Here is a 25,340-nt window from a genome sequence, read left to right on the forward strand (position 1 = left end):
ATTCAAATTACCTTAATTTATTTAACCTTATCTTACCATAAAGTACCTTAAAGCTTGAATCTTAATACTCAAATATACATAATCCCTAATATCATTTCTGCTAGAGTCATATAGTTTCATTCCAACATTTTCCTTAATATTCATTGATTTTAGGCTAATTCCCCAAATAAAAATTTTTCTTTATAAATTTTATTCCAGTCTTCATCCAACGTCTCTTCTTCCTGGTCTCGGGTCGTGTCAGTCCTTACTGTCCATTCCATCTAGTCCATCAACCTGGAAGTCTTATGTCCGAGGCCCTTAAGTCTCTTCCATGTCCCTTCTGCAGATCGTCTTCTTCTTGTTTATACTTGCCCTTTTCCTTGTCATTTGTTGGTCTCTTTCTTAATTTCTTTCCTTTCTCATTGAGGAGTAGGTCTCTGGGGGGTTCCAACCCAAAATTGTCTCCATCTCCCTTCATCAAACCCGCCCATTCCCCACAGCCCCACTCCCCACAGTCATCAATGTAATCCCAAAAATATTAAAAAACATATTTCAAGGTCTCTCCAAAGTTTGGACCCTTCTCAGCTCGACTCCCTCTGGCCCACTCCAACTTCAATCTTCAATGACAGCGGCTTATACTCCTGTAGGGCCTCGGGTTTCTCCATTTGTATTATTTGAGGTGCAGCCGCATCCTCCTCCATTATCTTCTGCACTTGCCCAGTCAGTACAGGTTCATGAGTTGATCCCTGAATGGTTTCTTTATCAATATTCCCTATTTGTCCACAGTTGTTAACCACAACAGTCATCAAGTCCATTTTCTCATTCATCAAATCCATCTTCTCGTGCATCTGTTCCAGCAAGGCACTTGTCTTGCATAAAGCAAGCACCCAATCTTCCTCCCAGCTCATCTTTAGTCAAGGTCAGAAAAGACTGGTCCCACGATCTTAATCTCACAGCTGTTGAGTCCTCAAGTAAACTGCAGCAACAATTTAACAAGCTCCCTCTAGGGGAGACAATTTCTATTTGTATCCATTTTTTTAAGGCAAGTCCAACAAAGGAAATTTACTTTCATTTTTCAGATATTTTTCAGATATTTTGTTTCTTTCGAATTCAAAAGGCAACATTGGAATCAGTCTATTTCTCTTCTTTAGCTATCTGTCAAAGTATTCCATTCACAGTCAATGAACCTCTCCAACTATTTCTGTCTCTGACACCCCATTCCCAGGTTAGAGACGGTGGAAGTTTATCCTTCTTCACTCCCTCTCCTGCAGGGGTTAAACAAAGTTCTCCCCCCTTTTCTCCTACTTCCAAGGGGGTTTCAGTAATTATAAAAGAAGGAAATTAGACTTTCTTCACGGCTTTCCAGGCTTTAGCTTACAAAGTTTTTGCTTTAGTCTATATACAAAAAGCGGAAGGCGGACTTCCTGTTTTGAAACTTCCCGCTTCAATGCCAAATTAAGATATTTCTTGATCCAATTTTCCGTTTCTACTCACGGGTACTTGTTTTGAATCCAATTGTCCACAGGAAAAAGTCAGCACTCTCCGGCAATGGCTGTGCGGCTTCACTCCGTAAAAATAGCAATCAGTTTGCAGCACCGCGCCACTCACCCCACTTCGCTCCGGTGCCCCGAAAAGGGGTTCCCGGTGAGTAGGGGGGCACTCCTGGTGCCCTGCCAAACCCCACGTTCCCAGGCTTCCTCCGCCTGGGATTTCTAGCGGATCCCCACCTTCACCGCGGCGGGAAGACCCAGTTTCTACGGAGCCCTTTCCTCCGATCGGAGGAACTTCGCCATTCACCGATGGCGCTGACCCGGAAGTCCTGTTTTGGAACAAATTATATGAAGAACCACCTTCCCCCAGACGAATCTGCTCACACACTGTGCTCCAGATCAGAGTTCTTCCTCCGTGTCCCCTTGCTATCAGAAGTTTAGTTGAATGGAACATTATTCATGACCTTTATAGGCACCCAATTTGTGACATTTCATTTCCCGGCAAGCCCAATTGACTCCTTCCTTAATAGTTTGCCAATGAATTGTAAATAACAATTTATTTGGCCAAGCCTTCATTTGGACTTTTAAGTATTCTCCGAAGTAAGTATATTTTAGCATGCTGTATACATGTTTTATTTCATTTATTGTATTTTGTTTTTGAAATCGTATGCCACTTTGGAAACTTATTTGGGCCAAAAGACAAAGTAAAAAAACAACTGGATAAATAAAATGGGTGATGTTTGTGAGAAGCTAATTCAGAGGTAGCCAATGTAGTCCAAAACAACTGGAGTGTACCACAACCCCCCTGAAGCCCAGTGGTTAGGGAGGATGGGAGTCCATAACATCTGGAGGGCTCCATGTCGGCTATCCCTGGGGTAGTTCATTCTGTTGCTCTGGTGAGATGTCCTGAATAACTTAACCAGCACTACATAATGGGCCCATGTTTATTTGCCCTCTGTTCAAAAAGCAATAGACACAATAAGCTTCTGAGTGGTTTCTCTCCCCATTACGGTATATCTAGCTTCACAATGTGAGACATACTAATCACCAAATCAATCACCAAATCAGTCTACTCATCTTGTCTTTTTTCATGCTTCAGACACATTTTTAAAAAAATTCTTGAATGCTGCATGCCTTAAACTTAAATGTGATTTCAGCCATCTGTTTGTTTTAAAAAGAACAATTTCAAAATACAATATTCTGCTCTGGGGAAAGGGAGTGAGGTTTGCGATGTCTCAGTTCCTGTCACTCAGTTCAATAAGTAGAAGAAATAGGATCACAGCAAAAATCCCCCAACAAGCTGATGTCAAAGCACCAAAAAGGGCTTAATAAAAATGTAAATGTATACAGGAAAAGTTACCTATACGAAAACCACAGTACTTTACATTTTGTATCTAAACAGTAAACAGACACCCTTTGTATGTGATCTTGTATAAATGCACATGGTCCATTATGTATGTTAGGGCTAAGGCTTTTTTTGAAATGCACATCTTTTAGACTGAACAAGCTGATTCTCTCCTCACTTCATCAGTGTTTCAAAGGAAACTGCATTGTAATGCTTGTGATTTGTCCTGAGTGCTGCTACAGTCCTGTTTACTAACAGCATTTCAAGCTACAAAGCTTAACGCTCACCACCTAAACTACTGGTATGTCATTATCCCCACCCTTTTTTGTCACCACCATCAAAATTGTTTGGGTCTTAGGTCCCAGGCTGGTGGTTAGTCCCCCCCACCCATCCCAGCTTTGTGAGAAGTAGTGAATTAACTCATAGAACAAACTGGCAGATTGTCACAATGGCTCAGCCATTAGTCCACTCCAAAATGGCAGTTATTGTGCACTGCAAGGCAGCCATACAAACAAATTATTGTATATAAAGGTCAAAACATCCTTTGCCTCAAACCACAATTTCAGAACTGCCCTGCTTAGTTAAAAAAAAGCAATTCAACACTGGTAAAGCAGTCTTGGTTGGTGTTTATTGAAGCCATTAATTAAAGAACATGTCCTCATTTTTGCCAGCACTAGAAAGCAAGATTCCACATGACTGCACCTGGTTAAAGCCATACAACTGGACTAAGGGTTGTGTTGGATACATCTGCAGTCCTCATTGGAAGTTAAAAACATCAATAAACTTAGTCATATAGGAGAGTGAACTTTCATTTACAGCATGGATATGGTTAAGTTCAGTCACTTTCAATGTAGTTAAATTAAATAAAATACAACAAGTTCTGTTCAGTTTAAACAAGTTTTAAAATGCCAATAAAAAGTGCAAACTTAAAAAAAAATCAAGCAGCATAAACATAGCATTTTGATGGAGGGCCAATCCTTAATCCTTTATATTTGCCTTCTCTCTTCAAGTTGAATAGATTATTACTTTAAGTTTTAAACATGAACAGTAGATGCAATCAATATACCGTATATAAATATAGCCATGTAATAATTTTAACAGTCTACCATACAAGTGTATCCTGAAAAATAAAGTTAATTGTATTTTTTAAATGTAAAGGCTTTTGCAGTTTGGCCTTTGGTTCCAATGCTTGAGAACACCAGAAAAGACAACTGTGCAGCTTTCCAAAGTTGCTAGACTTTGGCAACCAAAAAACACTACATTACTTACAGCTTTCTTCCTTTGAGAAACTAGGAGCATTCACTTGCAGAGTTTCCTTAAGCACTATCCGAGTAGAGGTGGGAAATCAACTTCTGTTTGGATCCAAGCACTCTTTTGCACAACTGGAAAGTGGTATGTTACTGGCTTTTGCTCATTTGCAGCAGTTCTAACATTCATTTTATGAAAATGAAGAAACAAAAACAAAAAAACCCCAGTAGCCACTTGTACACATTATTGATATACAAAGTGAATTATCTGCATAAATGACAAAAACATCAACAGAAAGAGGCAGTTGTGTACTGAAGGCTTGCATTGGAACCGCATACCATCACAAAACACTTGCTTGTCCAACATACTTGTTTCCAATATATTATGCCTTATCTCTAGGCAGCCAAAATCAGCTCCAGACTGGCCAGCCAATCATAAGGCTGGTTCTATGCCTTTTGCATGTGTGGCAAGGAGATTGAGACAGTGGTAAAGTTCCCTATGCTAGAACTCAGCATGAACTTAACCATCCCAACATGCCATGCACTTATGCATGGCATAAAATGTGCAGCTGCCTAACAGTATAATAAAGCTGCATGCCACGAGGACAGGATGCAAGTCACATCTGCTAGAGTGGCCACAGTTTTCTTTAACATACATCTGGCAAATCATATGCCAGCAGAACCACACACCAAATTGCCCCAACCACAACTTGTCAATTTAAGATACAGGCAACTGTGGATGTAACTGAGGTTCTGAAATTATAAAAATGTAAAAAAAAAGGAAAGGAAAACAACAACACATAACTGGCACAAGTAAACATGCTTTTAAGTTAATGCAAGTAAATACTCTTAGCTTTCTAGATAGTGTTAGACAGACTTACAAAAACAAAGAGGCGGCCTCTTGATGTAACACAGGGTTTGCAATTACATCCAGTACTGTGTTAGTGGTCAATTCATTCTGTATATTTAACAATATATATATATGTATGTATATATAAATATTAGGGGTGTTCTATTCAGAAACAAGATTCAGCATAACACACAAATCCTTATCAATAAAAAGTAAACTCTGCATAATTCATACGGTGGTTTTTTCCCTTCTGTGTGTTGATTACAAAGATGTTTAGTACTATAACGCAAGGTAGTGTTTCTTTTTCAAATATATCGTACAGAAACTCAAAAGTGCCATTTCAGTTAACTGTGGGAGTCTTTCATAGCTCAAGCTGGCCATGGGTAATTATTTGAGTAGCAATGAGGGACAATTGTAAGATTCCTTTCCACATTTAAAAGGCTACACTAAAGGGCTATAATGAAGTCATTAGTTTCTATGTTTTAACAACGTAAACCTACAAACACTAGTAATTTACTGCAAAGTGGAACAAAAATTTTGGGAGCCTATAAGAAAATTATTACAGGTTTCACAAACCTTAAGGCAGGACTGAGTTTTAGCTACTAAAAGAAAGATTTGTATTTCATAACACATTTCATCATGGGAAAGTGATATGTCACTCATTGCTCTTAATAGGCCGTGTGATTGGTATTTAGAAAAGGGGAAAAAACCCAAGGCAGAAGCTATGAGAAAACAGGATTCAAAATTATACATTACTATAAAAAGTTACTGAGTTATTCAAAGTAAAGTCAAACAAACAAAGACTGTTTGTACTACAGTGCACAAGAGGTTCAAGCACCTTCCAAAAGACATCCGTCACTGTGCCAGGCACTTGGTCTAATCAAGCTTCTCCCTGTGTCAGCTGTGACAAAAAGGGCACCCACCACATTTCATGTAGCTTCTTGTTAAAAACAAAAAACAAAAATGCAATTTCTAACAAGAAAAATTCCCATGATACTCAGCATATAAGCTTTGGACACTTTCCAATTGTAAAGGCTTTTGTTTTTAAAACATGATTATCTGATCTCTATTCAACACAGGATGTATTAACACTGCTTTTCTCCAGTCTGTCCAACATACTTTTCACTTCTGAGCCAGATCTTGCACTTATTTTAAATGCAGCATCTTACACTCTCTTCACCTAACCATCATTCTACTACACCAGATTCTCTCCAAGTATAAATATGTTTTGAATGGCCAACTCCAGTATACTTGGAAAAGGGGACTTCATTCATCCTTAGTGCCAGCAGCCACTGGTGGCTTTTCAACAGGAATCCCGCATCTCACTTCTCTGTGCTCTTCCCTAGGAATTGCAGCTGCACCTTGTTTGCCACCCAAATCAAGAGAATTGCCCTATTTATATTCTAAAATGGTTATCTTAAAACAGAGGAATTTTATATGCAAATCTTCCTGAATGTGCACTTGATACTGGGACAAGCCAATGAAGGTTAAATTTCATTTCCCCCTGCCCCAAGAAAAACTTATAGCATCTGCCATAGCAGAGAACTCCTGGTCTTATCAGATCAATGTACATAGTTATTTGGTCATTTACATATGCAGGTTCAAGCATTAATCAAGCTTCGTTCTCTGTCGGAGAGGAGTTGGTCGTTACCATAGAGTCTGGTTTGCGAGTCATTCTATCCAGTTCTTCTTGGACATTCGTCAAAACCGTTTTTTGCCCTAAAGAAAACTTGAGGTTACTATTTCAGCCAAAGCACTCAAATAATAAAACAGTTGCAAACATGCTTTCTATGTTGTCGTGGAGGATTCTAGAATCACAACAATGAGCAGAAACCAAGGTGTGGATAATGTAGAAGAAGAAGAGGAGTTTGGATTTGATATCCCGCCTTTCACTCCCTTTAAGGAGTCTCAAAGCGGCTAACATTCTCCTTTTCCTTGCTTCCCCACAACAAACACTCTGTGAGGTGAGTGGGGCTGAGAGACTTCACAGGAGTGTGACTGGCCCAAGGTCACCCAGCAGCTGCATGTGGAGGAGCGGAGACGCGAACCCGGTTCCCCAGATTACGAGACTTCCGCTCTTAACCACTACACCACACTGGCTCTGTAGACTGGGAACGGCTTAATTCTCTGTGAGACACAGCTCCAGGATCATTTATTTATTAAAATATTTGACTGTGACATTAGCCAACCATCCATGGATTTCAGTATGGTCTATGCAGAGTAAGTTAATATGAAAAAATATTAATGCTTTTAGAAGCATAGGAAGCTTCCTTATACTGAACAATCTGAGTATTGTCTACACTGACTCGCAGCAGCCCTTCAGGGTTTCAGACAGGTGACATTCCCAGGCCTACCTGAAGATGCTACAGATTGAACATAGGATCCTCTGCATGCAAAGCAGATGTTCTACCACTGAGCTAGGGCCCCTCCAGTGCTGCATTAGGCTCCAGACAGTACCTGATTTTTTGGCTGTGGTCTGCACTCCCCCGGCACCAGGACTCCCAGGAGAGCCAGTCTTTTTACTCAAGAGACTGTTGAAGAAGCTGGCTAGCACACCTTCACTTGCAGCGTTATCTAATTAAAAGGAGGGGAGAAAAGTTTAAAACACACAGGACCGTGGCACATTAACAATCCTTTATGTTCAAAATATACGAAAGGCATAAAATGATCCGTGGGAGGGAAACGAATGTGACAAAGAATGTAATTCCTAACTGGCATATCAACCCATTCCCTTTTCAAAGAGGTCTACACAAAAAATTAAACATATTTAAATACAGTGGTACCTCAGGTTACATACGCTTCAGGTTACAGACTCTGCTAACCCAGAAATAGTACCTTGGGTTAAGAACTTTGCTTCAGGATGAGAACAGAAATCGCGCCGCGGCAGCACGGCGGTAGCGGGAGGCCCCATTAATCATCAGGTTAAGAACAGACCTCCAGAACGAATTAAGTTCTTAACCCGAGGTACCACTGTATATTGTCTTATATTTTATTCCTGCTTCCCAATTTACTGGCTCTTCTAGCAAAACTGGTCATCACTTCCATTCAGAAATAAAACTGTCTTCCTTGTTGGGTCCTAAATTGTGGCAAGAATACATTAAATCCCATTACTTCAATAGTCAACGAAATCTGAATTTTTCTGCTATAATTATATTATTATTATAGGAGATTATTATAGTTATATTATTAAACTATGGATACAAGTATTGTTCATAATTCTCTCCATCCCTGATAACTTAAAAAACATTTTTAAGCCCCAACAGCTCCCCACTGTTCATGTGCTCCTCTCTTCACATGAACATTTGATTTTATCACTACATTAGTATCTGCCTTTCATCTAACAAGCTCTGTGTTCCAAGAAAAGATTACAAACAAAATAGGTTGTTTAAGTTGCCGTGCATACTTTTAATTGTTGGATCTGGCTTCTTAACAGATGCTATTGGCGAGGCACTGGGGACAGTGACAGGGCCTGCCCTGCCCTGGGGTCTTGGTGATCCGGAAGGCCCTCGTGCAGGAGATTCCTGGACAATCACAAATTGCAACAATGCAATTAACAATAAAGAAAAAAAGAGAGAAAATGCAACTGCTAAAGTGTACTCCAGCACTTCTTTGCTCAGAGATTCCCAAATTACACCAGTGAACTTCTCCAGATTAAAGAGAATTGAGGAAGCAACAGCAATTTATATTTTGTAAAAAAAAAAAAAGTAGCAACTCTCTGCAATTTAAAAGTAAAATTTCAATTGCAAATCTAATTGCATAAATTACTTTATGTTTGGGTTTAGTGAAATATAAGGAAAACTGCTATCAGTTAAATTTTAGAGCTTCCACTATTTTTGAGTGATACTGGCTGCGTTCAGACATAATGTTAATCCACAGAGTGTGGTTTGTTTAAAATATGACTAGTTTACCTGTGCATGCAGTTTGAGCACTCCCACTCTGCTCCTCCCTTCCTCTGCTTCCTGATCATGGCTAGTTTGGAGAGAAATAAACCACAAGCACTGCCTCACACATAACACTAAGCCTGTTGTTTCATAGTTTGCTTCCCCACTCAACTAAGGGTGAAGTGGGAGAGCTTAAACTGCACACACCAACACACAGCTCATGCACAGTTAAACAAAGCATTCTTAAAATGAACTGTACTCCAGAGCTTACTGTTACATCCCAATGCAGCACACTAAGTTCTCAGAATGGGTTCCCCCTGCAGTGTGTTTTCTTTCTTTCTTTCTTTCCTCTTTTTAAATGTTCAACCTCTTTACACATACACAGCAGACGTCGTTCTCCGACTTTATTTAGTAGCTTGTGCTTCCCTAGTCAATTGCCCATATATCATTTTGAGAACTCTGGAGTTTGCTGTAGAAATTGCATGTTTTCAATGATACCCTATTTATCACTGTAAAAAGTTTGTCAATTTCAAGTATCAATTTTTGGGTATATTTCAGGCACAGATTTGTAAATACATTCAGCTGGCAAAATGATCTATTAACATAGTGTAACAGAATAGCAAAACACCTTCAGTTGCTTGGGATACTTTTTAAAATGTTATGCATAAACTGCATGCAATATTCCGAAAAGATACTAAGCAAACATTCCTACAAACACATACTTACAGAAGCTCTTGTAGGTGTGGCTGGCTGCTTGGCAAGGTGAGACTGAAAAAGAACAAAGAGCTCTTAAATATACTAGGGGGAAATGTCCCAAAATTTAAAAACGTGTGGCAATGATGCTATCTTGTGAACTTGAGCTTAACCTTACTCAATGTGACTCTGGCACTTTTACAAAGTTATTCGCAAATGATATCACTAGAGGGCACCAGAATTAAACAGGAAAAGAGGTAGGATTCTGCAGTACAGTTGCATCACATCATAAGTGGGGGTTAAGATCCAAGAGTCATGTTCATGCAAAAATGAAACTATTGATATAGGCTTCTCAAGATGCTATGGAATTCTTCATGCTATTGTTAAATGTTTCATGTGATAAAGCTGAGTCGCATCTTATACACATGCAAATTCAGCTCAGCTGCAGTCCATTTCAGCCTTTTTCTTCTGCCAGCATCTCCCTCTGCCTCCCTCCTCCTCTCTTCTGCTGGCTTCTGCCAGTCACTTATGTGGACGAGTGAGGGGAGGCAGCGGAGACATGGGAGAGGCCTCCCCAAGGGATTTCCTCCCCAATTGCCAGCAAAGGAAAAGTAATTTTGGCTATATGTGATTTTCTTACCTGCTGCTTCATAAGAAACACTTGTTCATCTTCCGCTGCAAGTTCTTTATCATGAACTAACTGATGAGAAGAGGAATAAAACACAGAAACTTCATTATAAACAAAAAATGGCTGCACAAATTATAAGGCGGGAGGCATTACCATGACAAGTTGTATATATAGTAAATTATCCCTTCAGTGTCCTAATAATCTGGAATAATTCCTACTCCCTGCTGTCTGACACAAGTTATGTAGTAGACGTGTGTGTGTGCTTGTTTACATGCATGCAACTCCAGTGAGGGAATCCTGCAGCAAGCACAGCCTGAGAGATTATCTTCCTAGCAGCAAAAATTTAGTACCACAGCTGCTATGCCAACATTCCCACACTTAGAGCCCCCTCAATGTTTTGTGACTCCTGTTCCCATCAGCCCCAGCCGACATGGTCAATGGTCAGTTGGTGGGAGCTTTAGTCTGAAAGATCTAGAAAGCACCATGTTGGGGAAGGCTGTACTATACTAGCCATGGAAGCTACAGGAAGGCAGGGAGCATGTGGAAGCTTCTGGCCACAACAACTCCTTGCACTTCTTTCTAACTCATTTCTTGCTTGGCTGGTTTCAGAAGGGGGGGGCAAGAAGCTCTGCTCAATTAGTACCACAATTGGTATACAATTCTTGTTGAATTAGTACCCCAAATCCATTAGGTTCTTAAACACACAGCAGCAGTAGCAGGCTGTTTGCTGGTTAAAGAGAGGATTTCCAACTTGGAGGGCTTGAAGACAGATTCAGTTTAGAAGTGTCCTCCACCCCATGTTCCCCCCAAAAGACACCTTATCCATAGACTCAATAGGAATTTAACAGATATGCTGTGTAAATGTCAAGAATTTTTCAGAACAAAAACTTTTATATGCAAAGTCACAAATATATATATAGTCTGTGACCTGGCCTCCTCTTGTGCATCATTATTTTTTAAATGTATATTGATAACATTCCCTAGGCAGTTTACAAAATTTAAAAGTTAGGATGGTATTCAACTAACTCATCCTCAGAGCAGACCCCCTGCAAACTGTGGACTTGGAAGTCATATTAATTTAAATGAAGCTATGACTAACGCATTTTAAAATATGTTTATTTAAACATCAAGATTAATAAAAATCCAGGACCAGCTGTTCTGCCAGAGCTGATCTACTGGAAGAGGTTGAGCCTATGTATTGGGGGGGGGGGTCCAGACTATAGGTCACATGCTAAATCCCCTATCATCCTGATTCAATTTCACATATTGTAACACAACCCCAAAACACTGCATACATACACCAAATACACAGCAAGCAGTCTACAGCTAAAGCTTGCACCAGGATATTTAGAACTACATTAATCAATTTTCTTCTACTCATAGTTCATTGGATCCAAGCCACCATTCTTTTGTCTCTTCCCATATAGAAATGCAATGTACTACATTTTGTCAGGGATTGAGAGCTGTGTTTTGTTTGCTTTTGAAACCTTCTGCATTAATCCAATCAGACTTCAGTACACCTGCCTCACTGCAGTCCCCAAAGGGTTACAAATGTAAAAGGAATACTGTAGGCTAGGCAAATAAATGAGGGTGGTGGTTTATAAAGTCAAATTATTGGCTTAGCATTCTTACCATGGCTCAGGATACTGAATTCACTGTAGTGGTTACTTACAGCCCTGCACACTTGATAAAGTAATGTATAATTCAATGGTGCTTACCTTTCTTACAGGAGGTTTTACAATGAAGTCTTCATATGGATCTTCTGGTTTCACTGTTGTGAAGTTTTCATGTAGAATTGAAATTTTCTTTTCATTGTCCCAGCCAGCAGGTCTAGCAAGAGAAAGGATTCATGTCAGCACATCAGCATATCCTTTTTTTCAGAAGTACAGAATAATGGCACAGGTACATTTTGAAAATATTTGTTTAGCTTGCCTTTTTGCATTTGAGAAAAATACAGAAAAGTGTTATTACACTGTTGTACATTAAACGGGACATTCTTCATTCTCCCACAAAGCAAAACTGTCCTCAATGAAGTAAGAAGTATAATGCTAATTCACATTACTGTGAAATGCAGGAAACCAAAAGAGACCAATTCCCTGGATCACCTTACAGTCAACTGAAAGCACTACAGCACATCTGGGTGCACTGGCAAACACACACTCAGCAGGAAGATGGAGCCAATCTTGGCTCTAAGTGTACCTGCGTTGATCACACTTATACTTTTTAAACTGTGCTGTGTGAAGTGACCTTACAACTGAAGAACTGCACCTATGCCTAGAAGGCAAGGATGAATTTGGTGCAACCTGCCACAAAACCATCACCCCTTTCCTTATGATCATTTGTAATCAGATGAGCCCTCAACTCCTTGGGTAGGAAGGAGACAGAAATATAACACACAAATGAATGTATGGTTTGTGTTGGCATTGGCCTTTATATTGGCCAAATATCCCAAAGAGAATGTTATGTGGAGTCATATTAGCTTAATTTTTCCAGAGCAGCACTACTATCCTTGCATGACACACCTGTGGCAAAAGACATTCAGGGATGGAGCAGCTTATTCCACTTCACGGTGGCAATGGGAAGGGGAGATACTTGTCTCCTTGCAGAAACAACAGCAACTCCACATCAGATAATATAACCTGGTGCTTCAGAAAAGCAGTTCTAAAGTTCAGGCAGTAAATATGCAATCCTGAGTGTTTTTATTGGAAAGGAACTTCCATTAAATCAACGTAGACTGACTTCTGGCTAGCATGTTTAAGAGATGTATATATATTGTGCTATCTTATTTATGTTTAATCTACTACAGTGTCTCCTTTTCATCCATCAGCCTCCCCCCCCCCAATCTTATTCTCAAATTAAAGGGGATTTTCAAGTCTTAGTGTAAATGTACAATAAATTGCTCTTCAACTTACATGAAAACTGCATCCTTTTCTACCACTAAGGCAGGTATGATAAAATGAAAGCCATATGTTTTATGTACAATGTACTTATATAACAAATCAAGATTCTTTTCCTCTTTAACTGATGAATAGATCAAGGCTGCACCATCTATTAATTTGCATTAAGGAAAACTTTTAAAATGTTATTAAGATCAATTGAAATTAATCTGCTAAATTTGTATTTTATGTTTTTTAAACAGAGAAAAGTTTCCAGAAATGAAATACTTGAAATACTGTAATGGGATGGGCCCTATGTGCAATTCCTTAACTTGAAATGGACTGTACATTTCAGTGTCTAATGAAATATAAAAGAGAGCTTGAAAGTAAAAAAATAAAGGTGGCAACATGACTAAATGCAATCTGCTAGGTTTAAACAGAAAGTGCCATTCCTAAGCGATCCACAGTATTTACTAATATATGTATATATCATATAATACGTGTATTAATTCCTATTTATAATTAACTAATTGTACTTGCAGCACAATTCTATGCATGTCTACTCAAAACCAAGACCCACCATGTTCAATGTAAATATGTAAAAATGGAGCAAGCATGGACATAGTGGGATTTAATTCTGAATCAACATGCAGAGGATTGCACTGTTAGTTGTACATTAAAAAAATAATCTAAGATTGAGCAAATTTATCAATCTTAAAGGCTGCCAGGCTACTACTGAAAATAAAGTGTGGAGATAAAGTGTCTTTACATATGCAGTACAAAAAATGAAATATACAGGAAACAAATGATTTTTTTTCAATAATGGGGAAAAAATAGCAGACTCAGACCATACAATTGGGTTGAGATGATGGAATACTGAGCTTTATGTAAAGTGACAGCGCTCAATATGGCACTGTTTTTTATTCCACTACTTAAGCTCAAGTAAGAAAAAGATACATTGTAAGCAGAATCTACGAATGTGCGACTGAATGAAGTCAAAATGTTCTTCTCTGTAGTCAAGTTCCTTTTCTAATACACTCATTGCATCACACTGAAAAAGAAACACAAAGAAAAGTCTTAAGAATTCTAAAAGCCTGAAGTGGAAAATGTGTGTAGAACATACACACTTTTGCATAAATTAGTGTTCAAAGCAAGCTTGGTTTGGGGTCATTAAGCAAAATACTTCAAAAGTCATCAGATATTGTATACCATCAAGTTTGGACAGACAAAATATATTTTATTAAAATATCACAAAAGCACACATTTAAACTTCATAGACATCACATACTTTAAGACACCTTACTCCTCAGCTTTGAAACAAATGCAGAAAGGTATTTTAATTTGCATATTCATGCTTCAGAAGATAAAAGTTTACAACTACTGATCACACTTTAAAGTTTGGGGCTTTTTGTGGTGTGTGTATAAGATTAGAAACTGAACTTTCATTCTCTGAATTTAACTGAGAGACATTTTACAGATTTGAAAATAATAGAACAGAGAATCCTGAAGAAAGAAATGGACTGCACTCAATGCTCTTCCCAGACATACTAAAAATCCAAATGTTTTTACATAAACACACAAATACTGACAATTACACTATTTTATATGGGCAGTGACAAACACTCACAATGTATATCAGGATCACAAGAAACGCAAGAGGGCAATAAAACATATCATTAGCAATAACCAAAATACTTTCCAAGAACTGCCAGTAAATGAGAGCTCAAACTTACCTTTGTACAAACTACTATCACAGGGATGCCGAGGTTGTGAGTCAGAACATTATCTCCAAGTGGTAGAATTACATTTTCATCATCTTGTCCTGATGGGCCTCTTCTCTGCGGTGACCCCTGATACCCATCTTCAGGTTCTACATATTCCTGAAAAGCCTTCACAACTATGATAAAAAAAATTAGTTTTACATGTAATTATAAAATACTTTGGGTGATATACAGCACTGGGTGAGGGTAATTTCTCATTCCTGCCCCTTCCACTTTGGAGGGTCCCTCAACCTTTTGGAACCTATCTGGTGGGCACACAGAGCCTGGAGACGAGGGGAGAGAAGAGGGAATTCTCTTTGCTGTCAAGCACCACTTGAAAACCACTCTTTAAAGTTATGCAAAGGGGAATATGTTTTGAGGTTAAGCAAAATGTGGAGGTTCAGTAAAACTATTTATTGTTTTTTAAGCTGCCCTTCATCCTTTTGGATAGCAGGGAAGTTTGCAAAATAATCAAACAAAAATACAGAAGAGTTACTAAAAGATTAAAATGTCTAAAAGAAATTACACTAATAAACAAAATCAATACAGAAGAAGCAACATATCAATTGTGAGATTCCAAACAATGTTTACCTCTCAGAGGAGAAGATGAGTCTTCAATTGACCAGCTAACTGACCAGGAAGGACTAGTTAACAACATGCAAAAAACCCAGGATCCTGGTCTATGGTTCCCAAAGAAGCCAAGGTGCTTTTAAAAAGGTCTGAAGTTAGCATACAAATCCTGACTTGTTTGGGAGAAACAAACCAGGATTCCTCCCGGGTTCCCACATTGCAGCAGGCTAGCAGTTCCTGGTTAGTTTTACCCACCTGCACAAAGGGTGGGGGGAGTGAACCAGCTGGATGCACCAGCATGCACACTCACAGTAAGCCAGGATAAGCCAGGAATCCTGGCTTATTGTGAAATGCAAATGCAGCCTTTAACTTGCAAGTTTTCTTTTTAGCATAAAGCAACACTCTCTCCCTGCATAAATTATTAGTCATAACTGTAATGAGTTTTAATTCAGCATTCAGAGACCATTTGAGTACATCTTGGTTTGAAACTTCAACACTGCACCATTTCAGAAAAAAATTAACAGAGACTTTGAAATGGTATTCCATTAAACATGTTATCACTAATTAGTAGATGAGACTTGGCAACTCATCCAACAGGCCCCACAAGCAGAAGTGAGGGAGGCATGCGCTGGAATGCCTTGTGACACTGCCACTGCTGCTGCTCTCCTTCCTTAACCCACAGGGGAGGCAAACACAGCAAGTAACAGTTAAAAATGTGGGCAAGGGTTAAGCACAGCTACTTCTCTTAGAGCAACATTTGCATTCCACAGGGAAACCAGGGAAGCCTGGTAGTGTGGACTGGAAGGGAGGGAGGCCTCTCAGACAAGAATTGTCCACTGGCAGCAGAGATGCATGTTAGAAATAAGGTGAGTGCCCGCGTCAAGGAAGGGCTGCAGCAATAGGATCCTTAGGCTGCCCTTAGTTGCTGCTTTAGGTACAATGATCCTTCTGTGGGGGGAAAGCACAGAATCAGCAATGCTCTGCCCTCTGCATTTTTCAACAGTTTACTTGGCAGCTTCCATTTCAGCAAAGGAATGAACACCACAAAAACTGCTTGAAATGTGACAATGGGGAGACACAGAAATGGCAAATTATTTTGCTGAAGCTTAGAAGCAGGCATTGACTTTGGTCACAATAGGCATCATTGGCACATGACTTGCCTCATGAGACAGATATGGAGTGACGTAATCCCCAATACAAAATGTACTTCTTGGTAGGAAGAAAGGGATTATTTTACCCACTGAATTTAATAGGATCCTCTTGGTTTAAAAAACTGCACAATACAGCTTTGACAGCCACCTTTTACATTGTCCCACTAGTTTAAAATGAGTGCCCCGTTAATGGTGCAAGTCTGCAAAAGCATCAGGAAATTCTTGTCAGATTGCATTTCTTTACAAAGAAAAAGGGGTATTATAACCTTGAAATTGATGCTACAGTGACAGGAAAGCCAATACTACAGGATGCTTATTGGTTTCACAGTTGACTATCTTTTAATTATGCCTGTTTCTGGAATTCAGCAAACTGCCACTGTGCAGAAATGTTCCATACCTCACTCTGACTGTCCTCAAACTTACGGCACTCCTGCATGCATTAACTGATAACACATAATTACTCACATGTAAAAACCTCAAGTCATATTCTCTTAACTGCACTTCTCCCACCTCACAGGGGTCTACCTTTGTTGACCAAGCATGACTGAAGCTGTACAACCTGAATATATTTTAGTAAGGCTTGCACAGATAGACCATCAAAAACTTCTAGATGTGGAGATACTTTAAGAACCAGACAAGTTCTATTATTTGCTATCAATCCCCCCCATGTATGTGTGCATATGTGCACATTGCTCTGAATTTAATAGTCATTATTACTTACTAGTCTATTGCTCTTAGGTACTCTCTTAAATTTTGCAATGGATTTTATTATTATTGTAAGCTGTTCTGAGAGCCAGTTTTGGCTGGAAAATGGAGTAAAATAATAAACAATCTCTATGCTAACCAACCTTCTTGCCAGAGATTTCTAAAAAATATTTAGCAACATAAGCTCTTTACAATGTTTGTAAGTAATGAAGTCAGTTTCTTAAACAGCCTTCAGTGTGTCTTGCTCTCCAAATATATGTTTTATCCATATTATTGTATTTGATTTGTTTACAAATCTCAGAGTTCTCACAATTCCAAACTCTGTAATAGGAATGACATTTTTACAAGTCACTTGTGCATCAAACAAGTCCAGAACATATGCCCACAGCCATAATGCTCACCAAACTATCTATATTGTTTCAATTCATGTGCCAATTCCAAACTCGGTACTAGGAAAGAGATTTTACAAATCACTTGTGCATCAAACAAGTCCAGAACATATGCCCACAGCCACAATGCTCACCGAACTATCTATATCGTTTCAATTCATGTGCAAAGCCTAGCTGAAAGGAAGACTCCCAAACATAGAATCATAGAATCATAGAGTTGGAAGAGACCACAAGGGCCATCGAGTCCAACCCCCTGCCAAGCAGGAAACACCATCAGAGCACTCCTGACATATGGTTGTCAAGCCTCTGCTTAAAGACCTCCAAAGTAGGAGACTCCACCACACTCCTTGGCAGCAAATTCCACTGTCGAACAGCTCTTACTGTCAGGAAGTTCTTCCTAATGTTTAGGTGGAATCTTCTTTCTTGTAGTTTGGATCCATTGCTCCGTGTCCGCTTCTCCGGAGCAGCAGAAAACAACTTTTCTCCCTCCTCTATGTGACATCCTTTTATATATTTGAACATGGCTATCATATCACCCCTTAACCTCCTCTTCTCCAGGCTAAACATGCCCAGCTCCCTTAGCCGTTCCTCATAAGGCATCGTTTCCAGGCCTTTGACCATTTTGGTTGCCCTCCTCTGGACACGTTCCAGTTTGTCAGTGTCCTTCTTGAACTGCTGGCAGGGAGAATAAAGACAATGCTAGGCTACATGACCACTGGTGGGTTACAATAAGGCAACTGCATATGAATTTAAAAGCAATCTTCCCAGAAAGTTGTAGGGATACAAAATAAACTTTCAGTCTCGCATTACTTACATTGCTGTTCCATATCTCTCATCTCTTCAGGGGGGATTTTCAGCTTATCAATATGTTCACGCAATACACTTGCCCATTTCTGTAAGGATTCCATAACAGTCCATGGTCTAGACATATCTGCCACAAAAATGACAAGGGTCTCTTGCAGCGATTCTGCTGAAACAGCGAATTTCAAGAGCCCTTTATGGTACAAGTCCCCATCAAGAATCCAGACGTTACAACGGGTCTGATCTGAAAGGAAGGAGAGATGTTCTCATTAAGAAATCATTTTCCACGGTTATTATTAGTCACCACCTATATACTTGGCATTTTACAAAGAATGAGAAGACAAATCCTTAATCCCACAGAGACACCTATCTTAAATTTGACACAAGTGAGACAAAAAAGGAAGAGGAAGGAACTGGAACCAGGATCAAGCAAATGATAGTATGTGTGTGTATTGCAGTCACACACTTTGGCTTAGCTACAATGGATATTAGGACTAAGGGTTACTCCACAGCAGTGATGGGGAGCCTATGGCCCTTGAGATGCTGCTGGATTACAACTCCCATCATCCTTGATCACTGGCCACACTGGTACTGGCTGATGGGAAGTAGAGTCCAACAACATCTAGAGGCTCATGTGTTCCCCACGACTGTTCCAAAGGCTTCACAGAAAAAGTGTTTTTTTTTAAAGGAGGGATTTGAAAATAAAGGAAGGACATGTCTAGACAGAAAGAGAGGAAGATCAAGGTAATTTCAGGGAGCAGGAAACTTGATGGTGTTGGAGCTGACTGAGAAACAGTCACAAATATGAGTATGCCAAGATATTAAGAGCAGAGAGATAAGAAGTGGATAGCCATGGAGGATTTTCAAGTGAGGACAAAAGTCTTGGGCAGTATCCAGGAGGGGATAAGAAGTGTAGGGATTTAATGAAGGGTATCACATGGCTAGAGCAACAACAGAGGTGAATCATTTTGGGAGCATTTCTCAACATATAAAGAACAAATGGATTAAATTACAGCTGCAATTATTATTCTGGGTAGTGGTGCTCACCCTTTGGAATGCCCTTCCATCATATGTTAAGGAGATGAGTAATTATATAACATTTAGGAAACATCTGAAGGGAGCCCTGTATAGGGAAGCTTTCTAAAGTTTAATGTTTTACTATGTTTTTATATATGCTGGAAACCACCTAGAGTAGCTGGGGCAACCCAGTCTGAGGGCGGGGTACAAATTATTAATAATAATAATAACTATTACTACTACATATATTCACATGGGACTAAGCTCTGTTGAACACTGTTGAGACTTCACTCCATGTGAACATGCATAGTCAGAGGCTTTGAGAAGGCAGTTGAAAAATCAGCTGCCCTTTAGAAGAGGCCAGCCTTCAGCTTTAAGCACAAGACATGCAAGTAAGGCAAATACATTACCATCTCTGTCTTCATCATGGATATTTAGGTACAGGTATTCCAGGCCTCTTCCTTTCTTCCCATGCTCTGCTCCTTGGATTTTAGTCATTAGTGTTGTTTTGCCTGAGCCATCATCACCTGCCAATAGGTTTAGAGGGCAGAAAACAAACATCAAGAAGCTCATCTCTTCCAGGAAATGATCAAGTCTCTGAGCTGAGAATTTAGTGGGCGCTGGAGAAACAACTCATTTATTCTGTTATAGGGTAGCAAAACAGCCCCATTACAGGAAAGAGACTCTTGGTTTCAGCATCACAATTCACATTCATAAGCTGAACTTACTCTTTCACTTACTCTACAAAAAGGTCACATTTGCATCTTTAATATTTTGAATGTATCTTCTTAAGGCTATTAACATGCACCACAAGCTCTTTTGTCAATACATTAGATCTAAGATATTTTGTCAGCACAAAAAAGATACACGATCAACTTTAGCCTGGCTAATATTATGTTACATGCCTCCAAATAGGCTGTGTACTAAATTAAACAGCTCATTTTGTTCTATCAGTTAAATTTGTTTTAAAAAGTAATCCAGTGTCAGAATTCCCATAAGAATCTCCCACTATTACTCACTGATACTTACCAAAGACAAGAATATTTTTGCCTGTGGGTAATTTAGACCTGGATCGTGTGGCAACTTCACTCAGTATTGAGTGCCTGCATAAAACAAGTTCACTTATTAGTTTGTCTGAGACATAACACAAATCAAATGAAACAAAATAACTGTCAAAGGGCATTTCTGTGCAGGAAAGTTTATGTACTTCAGGGGTGGAGAACCTCAGGCTCAGGGGTCAAATGCAGCCCTCCACAGGCACCTCTCTCTTGCCCTTGGAACTCTCTCCAGGCCTGCCACTATCCCCAAGCCACACTGTCACCGGTCCTGTTCAGCGCTCTCCTCAAGTGCCTTTGCTTGGCTGAACCATGTCCTTGAACTGTGATAATACCTCTTGCTTGCCAGGGTAGAACATGGATGTGCAAGTGTAGAAACCTCTGGCTTTTGCATGGCTGTAATTTAGCCTCTTGTACAAATGTACAGACCATGGGCCGAAAGAAGACCCAGAAGACACCAACCTATCACCCACCAGGATCATACGCTGACTTCAAAGTCAATTAAGTCAGGAGGAATGAGACCTTCCAGGTGCCATATTCCAGCAGTGGATGGGGCAAGAAGCAAAAGTGTACAGAGTAAGAGATGTAACTTTTACCTTCGTACAGGCTACATTCCAGCCATGCAAAAGTCATAGGTTTCTGTTCACACACAGACACTTCTCCATCTTCCATCCAGGCAAGGAAACAGCATTATCACAGTTCAATAATACATTCCAGCCAGGCAAAAGTACCTGCAGAAGGTATGCTGCAGAGCCAGTGAAGGGTGTGGCCTGGAGGGTAGGGCAGCCAGGAGAGAGTCCTGAGGGCCTAGAGGGGTTGCATGTCCCTTACCAAGTGAGCTTGCTTAGTGCTCCTGCATGTGTACAGAGGGCCAAACAGAAATCCACTGATTTCACAATCCAGCTCCTGCAGCCATCCCTACATAGATACAGTTGTGTAGTGCAAAAGGCAGGTGGGTGACATGGCCAGGGGTTTTGGATTATGTTCCCAGATTGTATAAAGGCTCTATGCTGTTGCCAACCTTTTTTTTTAATAAAGCAACCATTAGGTATGCATGCTTGTTCAGGAAATGTACAATGTACAAGGAAACTTTATTTAAATCAGTTATGTTATATGATTCTATGTAAGTTGTCTTCACTTAAAATTATGTATTATTTATTTCAATACAATCAGAAAGCTCAATCCACCAGTTTTGGCCTATAATGGAAAACTACAATGACTGGAACACTAAGTGTTATGAGTTATGTGCTGTTTTTGTCTATGCAGCACTGCAATGACACTTGGTAGCAAAGGTGTTTTTGGAAACCTGACCTCTCATGAAATTCTGCTACTCTGAAGACAGCTGATTCACTGCTGATTGCTCAAATGATAGTAGTATATTGTAAGTCCACTAATCTTGTTAGTTTTGCTTAATAAAGTAATTAAAAAAAATACAACTTGTTTAGTTTCCAGTTTCACTTTAGTTACTGTGGATGAAATTTCTGGTTTTGTCTGTTTTAAATAGATATACACATATATCTTCAAGAAAAGCAGAACTCACTGATAATGCTGTCTAATTCCACTATGCAGGGAGGGGGCTATGCTACTACCGTCAGGTTCTTTATTACTACAACTAATGCTTTCCTTAAATATTGAAACTCAGGAAAAAATAAAATATTTCAAAAAAAGAGGGGGAAGAGAAACGGTACTACCGAGCACCATTATTCTGAAGGGAATTTTCAATGTATTCCTAATTGTGATATACTTCTAGCAATATGTCAGCAGACCTGTCTCCACCAGAATGCAAACACAGACACTCATGGGTAACAGATGCTCAAATCCCTAGCCACTTAAACCTCATTAGCAATGTGCACATTAGCCTTTCCTTTATCCTCACTTTAAATTCTACTGAGTGGCTTTGCTCAAATTCTAGATCTTCTCCTAGAGCACAGAAGTGGAGCTGGAAGAGACATTTTTAGGCCAGACTGCCAGGTTTGGCCAACTTCTACAAAACATGTAGGGTTCCAGTAGCAGTTGAAAAACAAGAGTAAGCATCTGTCCAAATAAATAAGGCCATGTCATACTAAATCACTCAGATTGCACATATAAAACAAAACACAATAGCCCTATTTGTTTGCATAGATCTGATATACTCTCTCTTGCTCAGGAGTACATCAAGTTATAATGCTACCTCCTTCAGAATAGTAAAATTCCCCCAAGAGATAAATCAGTGGCATTGCTTTCAGATGCTCTCCACTGCAAGAGGCAAAATCAGAACCCATAATGCTTCAGTGGTCACAGAGCATATCTGATACTGGAAACAGCCTCTCTGTATATCACAATGTAACTATTACTACCTATTCCTATAAACTGCCAAGGGAAGTTACATAATACTGTTAAAAATATTGTGCATATGCCAACACCTGAGCATAAACAAGAATAAAGGGAGCTCCCAAGCAGAGCATGAATTTCTGTAGTGTTTGCTGAGGGTCAGTTCTGCAACTTGATCTTGCAGTCCAACAAACATACACATTTATATATAAAGCTATTTATAGACCACACCTCATACAAAATTCCAGAGCAGGTTACAACAAAATATACAAAAGAGCTAAGATACAACCAAAAACAATACAAAATAATCATAGAAATGAAGACTGGATACAAAGGTGCTGCACAAGAGAGAACGCATGAAAAAAATAGTTGATCAATATAGGGTATTTTTTAATATAAATTAAGCTATTTTACAATGGGGCTACAGAATCTCAAATATATTCACAGGGAAAAAATGATTTCATAATAATTTAGTTTAGTATTTGCACCTCTCTTTTCTATTAAAATTAAAGTCAAAGCTGCTTACAAAAAAACATAATGCCATAAGTGATTTCTCCAAGTTAAGAGCATTATGTCCAGTTCTGGGCACTACACTTTTAAGAAGGATATTGACAAACTAGCATTAAGAGGATGACAACCTGGATGGTGAGAGGTCTGGAAACCAAGCTCTGTTTAGAATGGTTGAAAAGTATGTTTAGTTTGAAGAAGAGAAGGGGAAGTATAATACCAATCTCCAAATAGCTAAAGAGTTGTCACATAACAGATGGAGCTCTATTGCTCAAGAGAACAGGACCAGAATCAATGGCGGGAAAATGCAGGGAACAAAGATTTTGTCTAAATGTTAGCATAATTTTCATATTGGCAATAGACAGTGGAACAAAACTGACTGTCACATGAGGAAGTGGGCTTTCCTAAACTAGGCATATATAAGAAACTGGACAGTCAATGTCAGAGGTGCTGTAGTTGCAAGATCCTGCACTAAGTGGGGAAGGCTCCTAGATCTCTTCCAACTCTATAATTTAAAGAATTTTTATTCTTAATTTGACTGGCACTGCATTTTCAATCTACTCCATCTTCTAAAGCCGCCAAGATTTTATAACCCAGCCTATCAAGCAGGTGTCTGTGGGCAGTTCTGCAGCATTTGAAGAGTCCTTTGTCAGAGTGCTGTAGTTGATTCTACATTAAGCAGGTGTTTGGGCTAGATATCCTCCAAGGTCCCTTTCAATTCTATAGATCTACAATTGAAGATAAGTAAGACCAGCACTAGATGCTTCAGTCTGGCACAATATTCCTGGACAAAAGCTGTCAGGCTAGAACCACACATTGGTTTAGATATTTTTCTCCGTTTAAATAGATGGGTCTGAGTGTAGGAATGTTGTTTTTAAATAAACCAAGAGAGTAGGCTGGGTGAAAATACAAAGTGCATCCACTGCTCATCTAAACCACCATCACATGAACACTTGAGAAGTCAGCCCTGCATGCATGGGTTTCTGCTGCATTCACAATGAAAGTAATCATCAACAAAGCAATCCAGAGCCTGTCATTTTATCTCATTAGCTTTTTCAACAACCATGGCTGCCAGCTAGGTCAAGATTAGGGCTGCTGGCATCGCATTTTAAGTGGGCACAAGAGGGTAACACTGCATTTTTGTTCCTGGGCCTCCATGGGGGGCGGGGAGGTCCCTGCTGCATAATCCTTCGATGGAAAGCGGGGGTGGGTTGGGGGACAGAGAAGAGATAATCCTACTTGAAAAGGGATGCTCTGCACCCCACCGACACGTAGCTTCTTGGCTTCGCTGCCTACATGGCTCACATCTATGCACCCTTGTAATTGCACAGCGAAAAAGAGACAGGGAGGGAGAAGCGACACTTCCTACCCCAACCAGCCCTTCTTCCTCAAGGCTCATAACTGCACGAGGCGCCCCTCCCAACACTAGGCAGAGCCGGGCTTGAGCTGTCAAAGAGCCAAGATCCTGGGGCCTCCAGGCAGACCCGGCGGAGCCCCGGCAACGGCTGCTCCCGGGAGCACGGAGGCTCCGAGCCCACCGCTGAAGCCCAGTTCCCGTCAGGACTGTGGAAGGCAGACAGAGCAACCGCTGCCCCTCCCTGGCCAATGCCAGCCCGGCAGCCAGGAGCCGCCAGGAGCCCAGGCCAGCCTAGCGCGGTTCCTCACCAAAGGCTCTGCCCTTCGTCCTCCTCGCTGGCGAACTCAGCGGCCACGGGCCCGTCCGGCCCCAGCAGCTTCTTCTCCGCCAGCACCGGCGCCATCTTGCCAACGGCAGCCACCACAAAGAGTGACCTCATCCGCCCAGGCCCCGCCGAGAGGACCCCGCCTTTCCCACGCGCAGCGCCGAGGACCCCGACCGTCCTGCCCGGTGCCGGGTCGCCGCCGCCGCCACGGGGCCCTTTCTCCGCGCCCGACTCTCGTAGGCACGCTTGGCACCTCCAGCAGCGGCTTCTCCGTGGGGCCAAGCGGCAGCTTCAAGGCGGCGCTCCTGCCTGACGAGGGGACGGGCGCTTCGTTCTAGTCAGGCAGCGTCCTGGACTCCTAAGGAGCGGTACCATATTCTGGACGATGAGTTCAAGCTTTTTGG

At 40.4% G+C, this 25,340-nt stretch overlaps 1 protein-coding gene across 1 annotated transcript; it reads right to left on the reverse strand.

Annotated features, from left to right (window-relative positions):
- Window positions 1-3,425: 3,425 nt before the first annotated feature.
- Window positions 3,426-25,077, reverse strand: DYNC1LI2 (dynein cytoplasmic 1 light intermediate chain 2). The gene is made up of 13 exons (XM_082232361.1): window positions 24,920-25,077; window positions 20,412-20,485; window positions 19,793-19,909; window positions 18,379-18,609; window positions 14,723-14,886; window positions 13,947-14,040; window positions 13,026-13,161; window positions 11,832-11,943; window positions 10,126-10,185; window positions 9,519-9,560; window positions 8,315-8,432; window positions 7,369-7,485; window positions 3,426-6,630 (listed from the first exon to the last, which is right to left on the reverse strand). Exons 1-13 carry the CDS (start codon window positions 25,048-25,050, stop codon window positions 6,524-6,526), a joined length of 1,503 nt encoding a protein of 500 aa, XP_082088487.1. The 5' UTR covers window positions 25,051-25,077; the 3' UTR covers window positions 3,426-6,523.
- Window positions 25,078-25,340: the final 263 nt, after the last annotated feature.

This window comes from Podarcis vaucheri (genome assembly GCF_965113315.1).
Source record: "Podarcis vaucheri genome assembly, chromosome: 7".
Taxonomy (NCBI): domain Eukaryota; kingdom Metazoa; phylum Chordata; class Lepidosauria; order Squamata; family Lacertidae; genus Podarcis; species Podarcis vaucheri.